This window comes from Cylas formicarius, unplaced genomic scaffold, assembly GCF_029955315.1.
Source record: "Cylas formicarius isolate icCylForm1 unplaced genomic scaffold, icCylForm1.1 PGA_scaffold_7__23_contigs__length_41026272, whole genome shotgun sequence".
Lineage (NCBI taxonomy): Eukaryota > Metazoa > Arthropoda > Insecta > Coleoptera > Brentidae > Cylas > Cylas formicarius.
In genome coordinates, this window is record NW_026844352.1 from 12090264 (window position 1) to 12106449 (window position 16186).

At 32.3% G+C, this 16186-nt stretch overlaps 1 protein-coding gene across 2 annotated transcripts in view; it reads left to right on the forward strand.

Annotated features, from left to right (window-relative positions):
- The first annotated feature begins 6079 nt into the window (after window positions 1–6079).
- The window catches only part of LOC132704726 (potassium voltage-gated channel protein eag), a 107717-nt gene continuing 97610 nt past the window's right edge, over window positions 6080–16186 (forward strand). For both annotated transcript variants that reach the window (XM_060674928.1, XM_060674929.1), the window contains exon 1: window positions 6080–6510. In XM_060674928.1, the coding sequence (XP_060530911.1) occupies window positions 6432–6510 (79 nt within the window). In that variant the 5' untranslated portion in view covers window positions 6080–6431. The remainder of the gene's footprint in view (window positions 6511–16186) is intronic.

Here is a 16186-nt window from a genome sequence, read left to right on the forward strand (position 1 = left end):
TATTCTGATTAAAGTCCAGTATTTTGCAGATTCAACACATACCGTGTGTATAGTAATGGACCGCAAACCGAACATTGAGGGATCCCGCAATCACTAAACAGTATTTACCTAACTTAGTGTCTCATTTACGTCAATATTGTTATACTAAATGAAATTCCTCTAAATCCTAAACAATATAGCTTCAGTTCTTTTTTAGTCAACAAATACTGGTATTACCAAAAGCCCTTCATGCACTGCCCAAGAAACTAAGTCTATGCTTGTACCGAGTGGACTGCTATATTTAACGAAACCATAATGGAACTGCTCTACGTGAATATACTTATGTATTAATACGTTTTTAAAATATTTTTTTCTATAATGTTTGAGAGGACGCTGCAACTGGCCTATAATTAATCTTATTAATTAGTTCTGATTGCTTTTACCAATTAGAGATAATTTATACTGTACTCTAAATATTTTTCAGAAATTTCAAAAAATGCTTGATTAGTTTTTGGTATTCTTTATATAACCTAATCGAAAATAGTTTCCCACGTAATTCAAGTCGCCACCACCGTAAACCGAGTGCCAAATGCTAGAAAAATCATCGACAAACATTGAAATGCACCCTCATACTCGTTCTAATCGATTACGCACGAAGTTTTGCGGACCGCTGTGCGATCTTTCATTCGCCGTTTTAGTATTCTCAGTCTGTTGGTATTAAACAATTCTTCAAATAAACGCGTTTTATTCGGAGTTACTGAGATGCTGGTCTCAATAATACGCCCAGGGGTGGTTTGGGGCCGGAGTGGTTGATTGTATTTTGGTAATGTCGCACAATTTTGTTAATCAAGCCGCAAACAATGGGCACAATGGGTTCGATGAGCACTGAACTTTTTTATTTTTTTAAGGAGCGTTCTCCAAAGTGACTTACATTATTAATGTACGGTGATCACGTGGGAAATGGCCAACGGACATCTGCGTCACAGTTCTGGTTTTATTTAATTGACAAAGACTTTTTTACTCTTAGCCGCCCATACACCCATTCATATTAAATTTGTTGGGAAACTAATTAAACTAAAGCAATTCAGGAGGAGGGCCCCTCTTTTATAAGTTGTATGTTATTTAAATAAAAAAATAAAAATAAATAAATTTAACATAGAGATAACATAGAGATAAATGATTTTACTTTGGAAAGAGTTGATAAAATAAAAAATTTAGGGCAACTAAATTGAAATGCTCACATAAGTCATATGCAGAAAAAAAACTAAAATCGGCACCAAAATAACCCATATCAATGAAATATACTCAAACAAATTTAGAAATCACACTGACATGCAGTTACGGAATACCAGAACAAATAAAGAATTGCAAAATCCAATGAGCGCGGCATCAAATACATACAACCTACCAAGTAACATTGTGGAAAATGAGACTCCTTATAATATCTTTATTAAAAATTTAAAACATATTTATGCAATGAAATAATACATTTAATTAAATTCTTGCAAGAGTCGAAACTATTCAGTTAAAACGCTTTCGGTACCAATGCTTAATGAATTGTTTAGAAAGTTAACTTAATTCATATCTAGATAGTAAGTAAAACATAATTATAATATGTGCATGTAGTGTCTGGCTGAATAAAGGATTATTTAAAAAAAAGAAATTAAGAATAAATCTTTGTATACTTTTGTTTTGTATGTTTTTATGTTCTGTATGTCCTTATATTATACCGCCGATTTGCTTAGACTAGAACTCGCTCGTACTATTTAAACACTCAATCTATTCACTTCAAGCTGGTAATAAAATCATTAACGAAAAAACGAAAATAATCAAACACTAAATTCAAATGTACCCTGAGGGGCTTCACTAAAAAAATAGGACTAATTTTCTAAATCATAGTTTTACTTATTTACTAATGGTTTACAATTTACAATAATTGTAAAAAAATGTAAAAAATCTAGGCTTAATATTTGAAAATGATTTACTTTTCAGAGCACACGTCTCGTCATTGTTGCGGTATGTTTCTTTTGCCTTGATGTCATCATCATCATCATCATCATTTGAAATATTAGGCATTGATGCCTGTAACTTTGCGGTATATCGAATCGATATTTGTCATTTGGTGATAAAGATGTGAATGGTATTAAATATGCGAGGATGATCATTTAGGACAATTAATCTTAAATAACCAACAACTAACCAATCGTAGTAATTCTTTAAATTAAATTTTATTTTCCGAAGGTTGGTATCACGACTAAGAAATGATACCAAATGGATTTTTTGACATTTCATTTGCATTTTGACTGTTTATTTGACGAGTTACGTGAAAATGTACATCTTGCATTTAGTGGGTTGATATTTGTCACCTTTTGAGTCACAACATAAGAAAAATAGTTATTAATAAAGATTTTTCTTATATCGTAGTGCATAAAAGTAACTTTTAAAATAATAAAATAATTTACATACATTTAACAATACGCACACACAAAGACGTCAACTTAAACGACAGCCCACTCCAATAAAACAAACTATTGTGTTATGTGTCCATGCATTTATCAATACTCAAACTCATAGCCCGCTAGACCGTCTTTTTAGAACGCTAAGGATGTCTAAAGCTCAAACATTTCCTCTAAGAAAAACACCTAGCTTACGCTATATCCTGAAAACCAATTATTGTAATTTGACAGTTGCATTGTAACTAACATAAGTAAGTCTTCTTTAAACAATTGGAAATTTTTAGAAACAAAAAAGCTCACATAAGGAAAAATAAAATTGATTAACCATATATTTACAAATATAAGTTTAATTTTTCGAGGGAACATTAATGGCATCATAATTTTACTTTTTAAACAATAATAATATGCATTGGTTATTTGTATTTTAGGGGCATTGACTAATTACATAACATTGCACGTTTATAGAGTTAATGTTAGGCATGAACTTGCAACCATTTTTCTTTACAACACAAAAGTGAAGCCCACAAAAAGTTTTGGAATAAGTACTTTATTTCTATTTAAAATTAGGCCTCGATTACTAAAAAGGTAAGATGAGGATTATCTATTGAAGCAGAGTCCGGAAAATATTTCACATGTTCTGTCTAATCATTGTTCCATTGCTGAAAATGAAATTAATACATAATCTGATATAAGAAAATAATATTTATGTATTTTGGATTGTATACTTTTATAAATCAGCTGGGATTTAAAAACAATGAGTTCCTCACAAAGAATAAGTTGGAAAGAATAGAAAGTCTGTCATCTAACGACAGAAATGTGAATTAAACTTTGACTGTTAGGTACCTGAATTACCGATTTTTTACGGGTCAATGTCTGACCTTTAGATCCCAATAGTTGATCGGCGCTTCTCAGTTTGGCTACCGAACGTTGAATGGCGCTGCAGTTTCCTTTCTGACGCGGAAGCTATAAACAAAACTTTATAGCAGAAATAAAATAAATTTATTATTTAAAATTTAATTATTAAAATTTTTAAAATTTATTAATAATATTTAGGTTGCTTAGATACTATACTGTTTCATGATCACCCTTAAAATACATTTTTAAGAGTATACTGATAAATTTTGTTGTTATCATTGAATTATCTCAATAAAGAACTTCTTTAGTAACTAGAAATATCCGGTGTCGTAGCAAAATGGGAACGCCCGGTTTGAAATTCTGGAGGTTCAATATTTAGGTCAAGAAAACTTTCAACCATATGCAGTGAATGAATTACTTCCAAAAAGGCCGATAACTTTAGATATTACGTAGTACAACCGCCATTTAAAAAAAAATTGATATTTGATTTTGCTATTTAATTGTTTCTAGACTGCTGTCATATCTTTAAAAAAAATAGGGCCGTACTATGTTTCTTAATGCAAGAGGGTCATAAAATGTAAATTTGCAATGAGAGGGATCACCAAACAGGCTGGATGTCGTAAGGCTCAGATTCCAATAGTTGCTAAATTAGGGTCGCACTAATTTGCATACAGCACACCAGTTCAATAAATGAATGTGCTGTGACAGCGGCGCTACTACAGGTAGTTTATTAGATTAACAAATATATTAATAATAAGGGCAGATAATTCAAATATTAGTTATTCTCAGATCGTGTAAATAAAAACTCATATAAACGTAAGAATAATAACAGGTTGATAAATACTTATAAATATTATCTAAAAAAACCCTACCATTTACAATTTTAAATTGTAAATATTATTCAACTTATTCGTAGTAGTCGAGAGAAATAATAAGACACTCTAGAGTTATCTAGCATGTTATCAACTTCCTACATTCTTCAGTCTATTTCAATCACATAATGGACGCATGGACCATTTTTCACAATTCACTGTCTTTATTGTGTTATGCTTTGCAATAAACCATTTTACTTGGGCCCATACCAGTTGTCAGTTCTATGGCTTTTAATTCACAGTGATATGGCGGAAGGCGAAGTACCGTTATATTTCGTTTTGAACCGATTTCGCCGACAACAAATTTCTTCCAGAGAAGTTTATTTAAATTTACAATCTCTAGTATCTCCCTATTCAGCATATTTTTCTAAAAATACTTCTTATTTAAACTAAGCCAATGTCATGAATTTATTCCAGGAAGACGTGGGTATTTTTTCGGATTTTAACCATAACAGATCAAGAAGGAATAGGATCTAGTATATGGAAGTAGTCTTCAAAAACATAAGTTTTCATGGCTTCATGACACTCTCTAGTTCATTTTTACTACGAATGTGAAGAGCGAATGCTTTTGTTCCAGTGGACCATCCTTTCATCACAGCTTAATTTACCCAAGTTTCATCCAGATAACAGATATTGGGGTTTTCCCTTAGAAACTGTCTAAAACTGGTTGTAAAAGCCATGTTCAAGAATGAACTTTGCCAACAGCTACCTGCAAGACCATAATTCCAATTTTAAATGCACAGGTGGGTCAACTACCTATCCGTCTACCTGCCACTCTTGGGATCCTTGGAAATTATCACAGGATTAGGTACAATACTACGCCTATGGAGTACCATAAGTTTTACCATTCAATAATGATTCATAACTCTCTCACATTAACAAACAAAGCAAGATAAAGTTTTTAAAACCAAATAAGTGGGACGAAAAACTGCAAACAAACCCAAATACAACTATCTACATCAATTTGTTGAATCCAACAATTACAAAGAATACAGGCTGCGCTTTTGAAAAATCAAAACCTATTTCCATCAGTTACACCATTAACTAGTCATCAAAAAATTGCACATGACGCCTATATATTAAACTCAGCCTAAAACTGTTAAAGTTAATATTTCCACTTTCATGTGTCGCCCGATACAGGCAAAGTACTCCTTATAATGCTGGTGTAACAAGTATTAATCAGAACTTTTTTTCACAAACTGCATAGGCAAAAAAGAATTATGTTTGTGATAGATGAACTCTTAGGAAATTAACGAAATTTAAACAATCACAACTACATTAAAAACGTGGAAGAACCCTCTGAAAATTTTGAACGCCTGTACCTAAACAACGAAAACAAATATTCGTTTGCTTTCTGTTTAAAGTCAATTATAGCGCAATAGACTCTAACAAAATAAAGTAACAAATGAAACAGCAAACTTGATGGTATTTTTCATTTCGTTCGGATGAAAGCATTGCCCCAATTTAAATAGCAAAACCGCATCAAAATATTTTTTATTCAAATAACCTCGTTCGGTGGTTCATTATGCTGTCCTACTTCATATTCATTCGAATTAGTTCCGGAAAATCCCGCACGCTCGGGCGTTGTAGTCGCGTTTCGATTTTCCTCATTTCCATGCACCGCGCGGTTGTCAGATCGTCGATTTGGTCGCAAAAATTACGATCCTTCTAGATTTTTTTCAATCAATTTTCATTATTTAAGTGATCTATGGATAGATGGAAATGCCAAGCTTATTAATTAAGGAACGTGGGTGTGTTATTGTCTTATTGGTACTTTTGGTTAGTTCACATTTAAGAGTTGTAGCTTTTAATGTGCCCTTTTCACAAAAACCTCTATTTTAAAGTTCCATTCGAGATGGCAACGTTGTTCTTCCTACGAGCAAAGCTGATTTTAACCCTTTAGTTCACCGACACACATTGACACGTCAACCCGCACTGAAACGTCAAAATTTCGCCGAAACAAAAATGAAAATTATTCAAAATCTGTGTCACCGTGTAAAGATCGAGTCCGGTTTCGGGGCGGACTTTTCCAAGCCTGGGGCACGCAATTACAATTAAGAGGAAAATCGACGCGAAACATGCAAACGGATCGAAAGTTTGTTTTAAAATGCATAGTAAATATTTTAATTACAAAGACGATTGGTAAATGCAGTGGCGCGCCGCGGCATGAAGGCCACGATGCGAGATATTTTTGTTAATATGCCCAAAAGACCGACGTCTAGGTGACAGTGAGATAACTTGGTTATAAGGTGAAAGAATTTCGACCACAATGCCGGGGGGTAGGAGAGGGCTTGTCGCACCTCAGAATACCTTTTTGGAGAATATCATACGAAGATCAAACCAACAACGTAAGCAAATATACTTTTAATTAATTACTTTTATTACTATTTATTTTTTGTTATAAAAGAATTTAATTGCTAATAAAATAATTGTACCTATATTTTCGCACTCCTTAGTGCCCATTCTTTTCAAAAGTTATAAGAAAATGTTAAATACAAATGTTCGAATTTTTTTAAAAGTAGTAACATAAAGTAAAAAGCGTAACGAATAAAAAAATACATTTTTTATTTTTATATGTTGTTTCTAATTAATTAATTTAAAATTCATAAACTTTTTTTCCAAAATTTGGATTTTTCTAAAAATTACTAATTTTCACGCTCTGAATAAAAATTACGATAACGGGATTACTTTTGTAGATAGATCAGTCATGTTTGCCTTATTCGAAAGTGACGTAGATGATGAAGATAGTTTTGATAATTTCAAATTGAAGAACCTCGATTTTTCTAAATTGCGCACCATATGATTTATTTATTTTTAATGTTTTTGCAATTTATTATAACTTTTGCAATAATTACCCTCGTTTGGGCTAAGACTATTGCTATAACATTACTTGGCCATGATAAAATGACAGTGTCACATTTTTACCTGACAACTGAGTAAATAAATTCATTGTAGACCGTGATTTTGAACAAAGGATAAACTTCTGCACTGTTTTAAATGAGGCTGTAGAGGCCGATCCAAATTTTTTGACTAAAATAATGTTTTCCTATGAAGGTACTTTTTATAGTAATACTGCAGTTACACAGGGCGACAAAGATTTTGTGATTTGATATTGTTCATTATTTGAAGATATAGATACATTTTGCTATGTGCGTCGTTCTTTGGTGTTGTCAGAAAATTTAAAAAACAATACTGCGCTTATTTTAAAGTAAACCATGGTGATCAAGATAGACCTTGGGCACCACATATTGTTTGTAAGGTATGTGAAGAAGGTTTAAGACATTGGAATAATCGAACCAGGCAATCCCTACCTTTTGGAATACCCATGATATGGAGAGAGTCAACAAATCACCATGACAACTGCTATTTCTGCATGTAAAATGTTCGTGGATGTAATACTAAAAATTGAAAAATATTGTTTATCCAAATCTCAAGCCTGCAATTATGCCAGTGCCACGTGGTCCAGATGTCCCAATATCTGAGAATCCAATCAATTTAGAAGAAGATACCAGCAGTTTTTCTGAACCAGAAATAGATGAAGATACCCTTAGTAATGTTGGTGATATATGGAATATTTCTCAGCAACCACATTTGGTGAAAAAGAACTGCCCAAAAAGGGTTTATTTAACTCCCGACTCAAAAAATATTCTTCACGATGGCCTTACTTACACTTACTCTTACCACCGTTGGATATTAATTTAGGACTGATGAAGCATTTCGTTAAAGTTGGAGTATGTAAAATTAAACGATGGAATTTTTGTAGGTCCTCAAATAAGACGATTAACGAGAGATCAAGACTGTAAATACCATAGTCGAATCTGAAAAGGTTGCATGGGTTTTATTTGCTGATATTATGAAAAGGTTTCTAGGAAACAACAAATATCCGAGTTACAAAGGCATTGTAAAAAACATGTTAGAGAAATTTATGTAAAACATCTGAATTAATTTTCCGAAAATCTTGGTGCCGTGAAGAAGTTCCACCAAGATATAAAAGATTAAAAAGTAACGATCGACCATGGAATATACAAAAACATCCACTAAACGACAACTTTATAAATACAAAACAAATGTATTCATTATATAAATATTAGAATAACGAGTAGTGTTTATGCGAACAAAACTATAAATAAATATTTATTATTTTATTATTTATTTTACTTGATGAAAATTCATTTATCAAAATAAATAAGAACTAAAAGTTCAGATTTTCACGAAATTATATATTTTTACATGACAATTGTTTCGACAACACCACGTTCTTCATGCCCAAATACCCAGTCAGTTGATTTCTTTTTATTTTTTATTATTACTAATGCTATTAAATCTTTAAAATATTTTTTTTAAAGCATGTCACTTTGCTTAACAGTCCTTTTTGCAAAAACTGTATTTTCATTACGATATTTAACTGAATTTTAAACTGTGTTCCGTTAATCAACTGCTACCCTCGGGAACCTTTCGGTTAGTTGACCGGGTTCGGTCAATTTGTTGCATCTCCTATATTTTATGATAAGACGTCCCCATGTAAATCGATCAGATAAAAGTTTGTCCTTGCAAAAATAAATTGCTTAAAAAGTTTATGTGAGGAGACAATCATTTTTTTATTTACTCCCGCATCCCTCCCCACCTCACCGCCTCCACTGATGCTACCAGTGGTTGATAACGGAACCGAATGATTGTTATATGTCCTTTGTATTTATGAAGGCTTCGTTAAAAACTCCTGCCACGGGCTTCGGCCATTAAGACAGAAAATCATAAAGGTCAAAGTTCGGTTGCGATTCAGTTCTGGGATTTATGGGTTACCAACAAAAAACACGATTCTGACGTGACTGCGTGAAATCTTGATGGGATAAACTCCAGCTGTTTTGATTTCCATATTGCGGATTTAAATTTATTACTGCAGCCGAGTTATAAAAGGTTTTATTAAAAGCGCGGAAAGATTCCGACAAAGAAATGAACATAATGCAAGCCTCACTTCTTCTCTAGGGAACTCGCAATGTTTTTCTGTTGACAAATTGGAGAAAATCCGCTTATTTCCGGAGATGCCAGAAAAAACAAGTTGTTGTTCAAAGGCAAAACTATCCTTGAAGTTTGAGTGTCTCAAAGCCCAGGAAATTTAATTTGCAGAAGGTTTTTTAAAAAAAACCGTTGTACAATAATAAAGCGCAATATGTAATCCTTTTCGCAAATATGGCCTGAATAATCTTGTCTCGTTACTATTGCTAACTTCTTTATTATTGAAGCTACGAAAACAGTTAAATTAGCCACGTTGTATTTTTCCAACGATTTTAAAGGAAACACCGTGTATAGTTATCCTCTAGTTCAGTAGCACCTCTTTTTTTTTACTCAAAAGGTAATTACGATTTTTTCCTAAAACCGAAAGTAGAAGAGCGAATTTCACTTTTGTCTAGTATATCAATTTGTATAAGTTTTTTCGATAACAATGCTTAAATAATTTCATTAATAATATATATATATATATATATATATATATATATATATATATATATATATATATATATATATATACACTTAAGAAATGGTTCTTGGGTTTTTTTTGGTCCTTTTTTTAGTGAAATTAAAATAAGTTTCCGTTACTTGTGAAACATTTTATTTTTTGTGACGTTTCGGCCTTCAAGACCTTCTTCAGACATTTAATTTTAACCTACAAAAATGTATTTTTACATAAAATTATTTATAGCATTGTTTTCCTTGTTTGGTGATTTACAGTTTTACAACATTCACAACAGACATATCGAATATGTAAATCGACAAGCCACATTGATAAGACGACGAACCAAAACAATAATGCGAAGCCCGGATGTACGTTTCTTCACGGTAGGACAACGGAGTTTTTTTTTTTTTCTAAAGCTTTTTTTTTTGTGTGAGATTCACGGGTTAACGTGTCTCTTTATTTAATTAAGTTGTGATAAATTTTGCTGAGATTTTTTGTGTCAGTGTTAGAGTTTATGGCGTTTGGATTTTTTTGGATCTCAATCATTTCATAAAATTCCCGTCTTTTTGTGTGCCTTTCTGAGCGTAAAATTTTCACACTTTGAAAGTCAAACGAGTGCTGATTCTCCCTGGAATGGCTCGAAAGAGAGTTATTTTTTTTGTCATATTTATGGCCGTTTAAGCGACTTTTTAAGTATTGACTAGTTTGTCCGATGTAGACACCGTTACAATTTTGGCACGGTATTTGGTACACCACGTGGCTTTTTTTCTCGTCAGGGATTTTTGATTTTAATTTACTAAAGTTTTGTTCTAATAGGTTATAACCTTTGTGTGCCAAAGTAATGTCGTGTTGTTTGAACACATTGCACAAATTTTCCGATAGCCCTGGAACATACGGTAATGGGAGATATTGTTTTTGAGTATTTTTCTTCTCGGATTTGTTACCAGCATTTTGATTGTAAAATTGATGTATCCGTTTATTGAAAATTTTATTTATTAATACATCCGGATAACAGTTTAATTTTAGGGCTTGTTTTGCTTTTTTAATAGCTTGCTGTCTGTACTCAGGATCGGACAGTTTAATAGCTCGGTCGGCTAAACCTATTATTACGGATTTTTTTTGGGTGATGGTATGTTGGGAGTTGAAACTTACATACCTAGATGACCAAGTATCTTTGGTGTACCATTTGGTTTTGATCTGGTCTTTGCTGTGGTATAGAGTCAGGTCTAGAAAGTTAATGACGTTATTTTTTTCGATCTCTATTAAAAATTGAAGTTTGTCGTTGTATGAATTAAAATTCTCTAGAATATCATCGATTTCAGTTTTTGGGACAGCACTTACGCAGTCATCGACATAACGATAAAATAGGGGGATATGAAGATTTATATTTTTTAGTACGGATTCTTCCAAATCTTCCATTACTAACTGTGCAATAACACTGGAAATCGATGCTCCCATTGCACAACCATCGACCTGCCTCTAATATTTGTCATTGAATAAGAAATAGGTTGATGTTAATGTTAATTCTACAGCTTCAAGAAAGTGATTTAACGGAATGTCTGTGAAATGTTTAATTTTTGGCCATTTTTTCTTTATTATATCTTTAGCTAAAGGGATGGGAATATTTGTGTATAGAGAAGTGACATCTAACGAGATCAAAACATAGTTTTCAGGTATTCTGACATTTTTTATATTTTCTTTAAAATCGAAAGAGTTTTTGATGTAATATTGATTTTGATTTATAACGTTTTGTAGTATATTTTTAAGGAACTTTGATAATTTTTCACAAGGGGATTGAATGCATGACACTATGGGTCTTAGAGGTACACCAGGTTTATGTAGTTTAGGCAATCCATAGATTCTAGGAGGTAATGCATTCTGTATTTTAAGATTTTTGGCTACATTCGGTGAAATAAAAAGTTCTTTTTCCCATTTTGATACCAGATCGTTATTTCTTTTTTGGAAAATGTTTGTAGGATCATTATTTATTTGTTTATATGTTTTGTCATCGTTTAGAAGGTCATTCATTTTTGTGTTGTAGTCCTTTTCGTGCATAATTACATATATAGTTTTGTTTCTTTTTAGGAAAGCTTTTGTCTTTTTCAATTTGCTAGTAAAGATTTTTTTGTTTTTTTTAAAGTTTGTAATTATGTTACAGGACTTGGCCCTTATTTCATCCCTTCCGCTAGAGACAATGTTGTGTAATACAGTTTCAATGTTACAAATAATATCGGTGATGGGTATTTCTTCAGGTTTTTTTACTGGGACTGCAAAGTTTGGGCCTAGGGCTAATATGTCATTCACGTAGTTGGGGATTTCAATATCTGTAAGGTTTTCGATCCATTTGGAGGAATCAACACCGTTTGTCTGCGTGTTTAGCTCAGGGTTTATTTTTCTAATTTTGTTTACATTTTTTTCTTTAATGTTTTTAAATTTTTATACAATTTTTATCACTTTGTTTGTTCTATTGACTTGCACTAATAATTTTTAATCATTTCAATACTGACTCCTATACAAATTTTTATCTATGTTTTAATTATGACCAGGAAAACAATGCTATAAATAATTTTATTTAAAAATACATTTTTGTAGGTTAAAATTAAATGTCTGAAGAAGGTCTTGAAGGCCGAAACGTCACAAAAAATAAAATGTTTCACAAGTAACGGAAACTTATTTTAATTTCACTAAAAAAGGACAAAAAAAACCCAAGAACCATTTCTTAAGAATATATAAAATCAAAAGGATCCAAGAACTCACATCCGTTCGCTCGTTGAACTCCGACTAGAATCCTGCAAATCCTGCATCCCACTGGAATCCTGCAGACGTTTCGCCAAAATCTCACTTGGCATCTTCAATACTCGCGCTCCGAAAACACTCCGAAAACACTTCGAAGTGTTTTATAGGTTGATTCTTAGGGTTTGGTCCACAGTGAACAAAACTCACAAATAATTTTAAAACACTGTAATTGTCATTGACGTTTCGACCGGCAACCCAGGTCTTTCTCAAAAACTGCAAAACAAAGGACAAAAAAAAGCGAGATCACACAAAGAATTAGTTCGCTATCAAAAAATAAAACGTCTAACACAGAATATCTTAAACAGTAGACATATACGAATTTAAAAATTACAAATATTACAAAAACAAATTACATATATTAGTCATATTCACAAATTTATTATTTTTTTTAAATGTCTATTATTGGCGCTGTTTGTGAAAAAGTACCACAACATACATCATTGCCAAAAACAATAACGTTCTTGCTTTGGCGTAGGAATCAAAAATAGAAGTGGAAAATAAACATTCATTGTATCTGATGTCTTTTTTTTTCCTCTTAGTTTTTATTTATTTTTTTAGAGTGTACGTTTGTGTTAAGTTTAAGACCTACTGATACGCGGTGGAGCATCTGAGCATTAAAATGGTCTACTTTAACAATTCGAAATAGATTTCACTCAGGTGTTTTATGTCGGTTTTCGCGTTTATGGAGTTTTTATTCCTTTGAATATGTATCATCTCAATTATTTCCCTTTTTTGTGTGTTTGGTTCGATAGCAAGTATTTTCGTGTCATCGAAGTTAAAAGTATGTGTTTTCTCCATTATATGGCTGCTGATGGCTGTTTTGTTTTTTTTGTCGTACTTATGGCCATTGATGTGGTTCTTCAACATTTGGCTAGTTTGTCCAATGTACACTTGGTCACAGTCGTTGCACGGTATTTGATATACAATGTGACTTTTTTATCTTTGGGTATTGGTGTTTTTAGTTTACTGAAATTCCTATTTAACAAATTTTGACCCTTATGGCAGATTGTTACAGAGCTTCCCTTAAACATATTCGAGATTTTTTCCGATAAATTTGGTATGTATGGCAACGAACAATATTCTCGTTTTGATGGTTGTGTGTTTTCCTTAACAGAAATCTTGTTGTAGAATTTATGTATCCTTCTTTTAAAAGTAGAGTTAACTAAGGCACTTGGGTAGTTGTTTAGTTTCAGTGTGTGCTTAGCTTTATATATAGCTTCTTTTCTGTACTCTGGATCAGATAGATTTATAGCTCTGTCAGCCAACCCGATAATAACAGTCTTTTTTGTGATATTGGGTGTTGGGAGTGAAAATTAAGGTATCGTCCAGACCATGTATCTTTTGTGTACCACATCGTTCTGATTTTGTTTTCCTTGCGTATTAGTGTCATGTCTAAGAAGTTAATTTTGTCATCTTTTTCATATTCTATGGTAAATTTTATTTTTGTGTGATATGAGTTAAAACTATTCAGAATGAGGTCGCCCTTTTCTTTAGGTATTGCTAGAAAACAGTCGTCGACATATCGATAGAAACAGGGTAATTTAATAGTCATTTTGTCAATAACTGTTTTTTCTAGGTCTTCGAGAACAAGTTGCGCAATTACACTCGAAATAGAAGCACCCATGGCACAACCGTCAATCTGCTTGTAATATTTATTATTATATATGAAATAGGTCGAATTTAGAGTTAATTTTATGGCTTCCACGAAATCGTCTAGTGGAATGTCTGTGTGAAGTTTGATCATGTCCCATTTTTTATTAATTATGTCTATAGTCTATAGTCTAAAGTCACATTGTATATCAAATACCGTGCAACAACTGTGACCAAGTGTACATTGGACAGACTAGCCAACTGTTGAAGAACCGCATCAATGGCCATAAGTACGACAAAAAAAACAAAACAGCCATCAGCAGCCATATAACGGAGAAAACACATACTTTTAACTTCGATGACACAAAAATACTTGCTATCGAACCAAACACACATATTCAAAGGAATAAAAACTCCATAAACGAGAAAACCGACATAAAACACCTGAGTGAAATCTATTTCGAATTGTTAAAGTAGACCATTTTAATGCTCAGATGCTCCACCGCGTATCAGTAGGTTTTAAACTTAACACAAACGTACACTCTAAAAAAATAAATAAATAAAAACTAAGAGGGAAAAAAAAAAGACATCAGATACAATGAATTTTTATTTTCCAATTCTATTTTTGATTCGTACGCCAAAGAATGTTATTGCTTTTGGCAATGATGTATGTTGTGGTACTTTTTCACAAACAGCGCTAATAATAGACATTTAAAAAAAATTAATAAATTTGTGAATAGGACTAATATATGTAATTTGTTGTTGTAATATTTGTAATTTTTAAATTCGTATATGTCTACTGTTTAAGATATTCTGTGTTAGACGTTTTATTTTTTGATAGCGAACTAATTCTTTGTGTGATCTCGCTTTTTTTTGTCCTGTGTTTTGCAGTTTTTGAGAAAGACCTGGTTTGCCGGTCGAAACGTCAATGACAATTACAGTGTTTTAAAATTATTTGTGAGTTTTGTTCACTGTGGACCAAACCCTAAGAATCAACCTATAAAAAATATACAAGGATCCAAGAAAAGCATATTTTTCAACTAATTATATATATATATATATATATATATATATATATATATATATATATATATATATATATATATATATATATATATATATATATATATATATATATATATATATATATATATATATATATATATATATGTGATGTGATATATTCCGGGATATCATCCATTCGTTTGTTGAACTCCGACTGGAATCCTGCAGACGTTTCGCCAAGATCTCACTTGGCATTTTCGGAGCGCGAACTGAACTTCCTAACGTTTCGCCAATCATCCTGTTGACTTCTCCAGATCTTAACTGAAACTGGATGGCATTCTATTCTGTACTTACTTATAATGGAGGGGCATGAATATTGTCTTGAATTACCATATTGGTGAAAGGTAAACATCTGGGACGCGGTTAAAATGGTTTGGTTGCTAATAGATTTCTATAGATTTTAGGATTTTTCGTAGAATTCATGCAAGAATTTAAATTTTATTTTATCGAATGAAATTTGATGTCCGGTTCCGTGATTGAGCTCAGCAACTGCTGATGAGTTTATTTGTCTTAGTCTGTCCAATGTATTCTTTGCCGCATATGCATGGAATGCATGGAGAAGAGCAAGGAGAAGGAATTTAAATTCTTTGTTCGGAACTCGAGTTGAGATAGTTTCACGACTCTGTAAGACTCTGTAAACAAGACAGTTGATAAGCGAAGAATGACCCAGTGTTAGGTCTGATTTTCCATTGATCAGAATATCTAAGAATTGGAGATTATTATTAGTTTCCAATTTAGTGGTAAAAGGTAAGTTAGGGTGTATAGAGTTTAAATGGCTAAGAAAATTTCGATTCTTGACCATAAGGCTAAGTAACAAGTATCATCAACCTAGCGGTTTCAGTTGGAAGGTGTCGAGGGCTTTCTTCTTAAAGGCTTCCACCGTTGTAGGACAAGACAAGCATTTTTCTATTAAGATAAGAAGGTTTGCTTCCAGAAGTCATCGACTTCTATTCATCAACAACCGACACAGGAGGAATCCAGAAGTTTTGTAAATAGTTTTGTAAAATTAAGGAAACCCTTTAATCATCACCTTTGTTATATTTTAATTTAAAGATAATAGTATGTTTAAATCACAAAGCAAAAATTATTGTCATAACGATTCTCTTCGCTGTGACATTTCC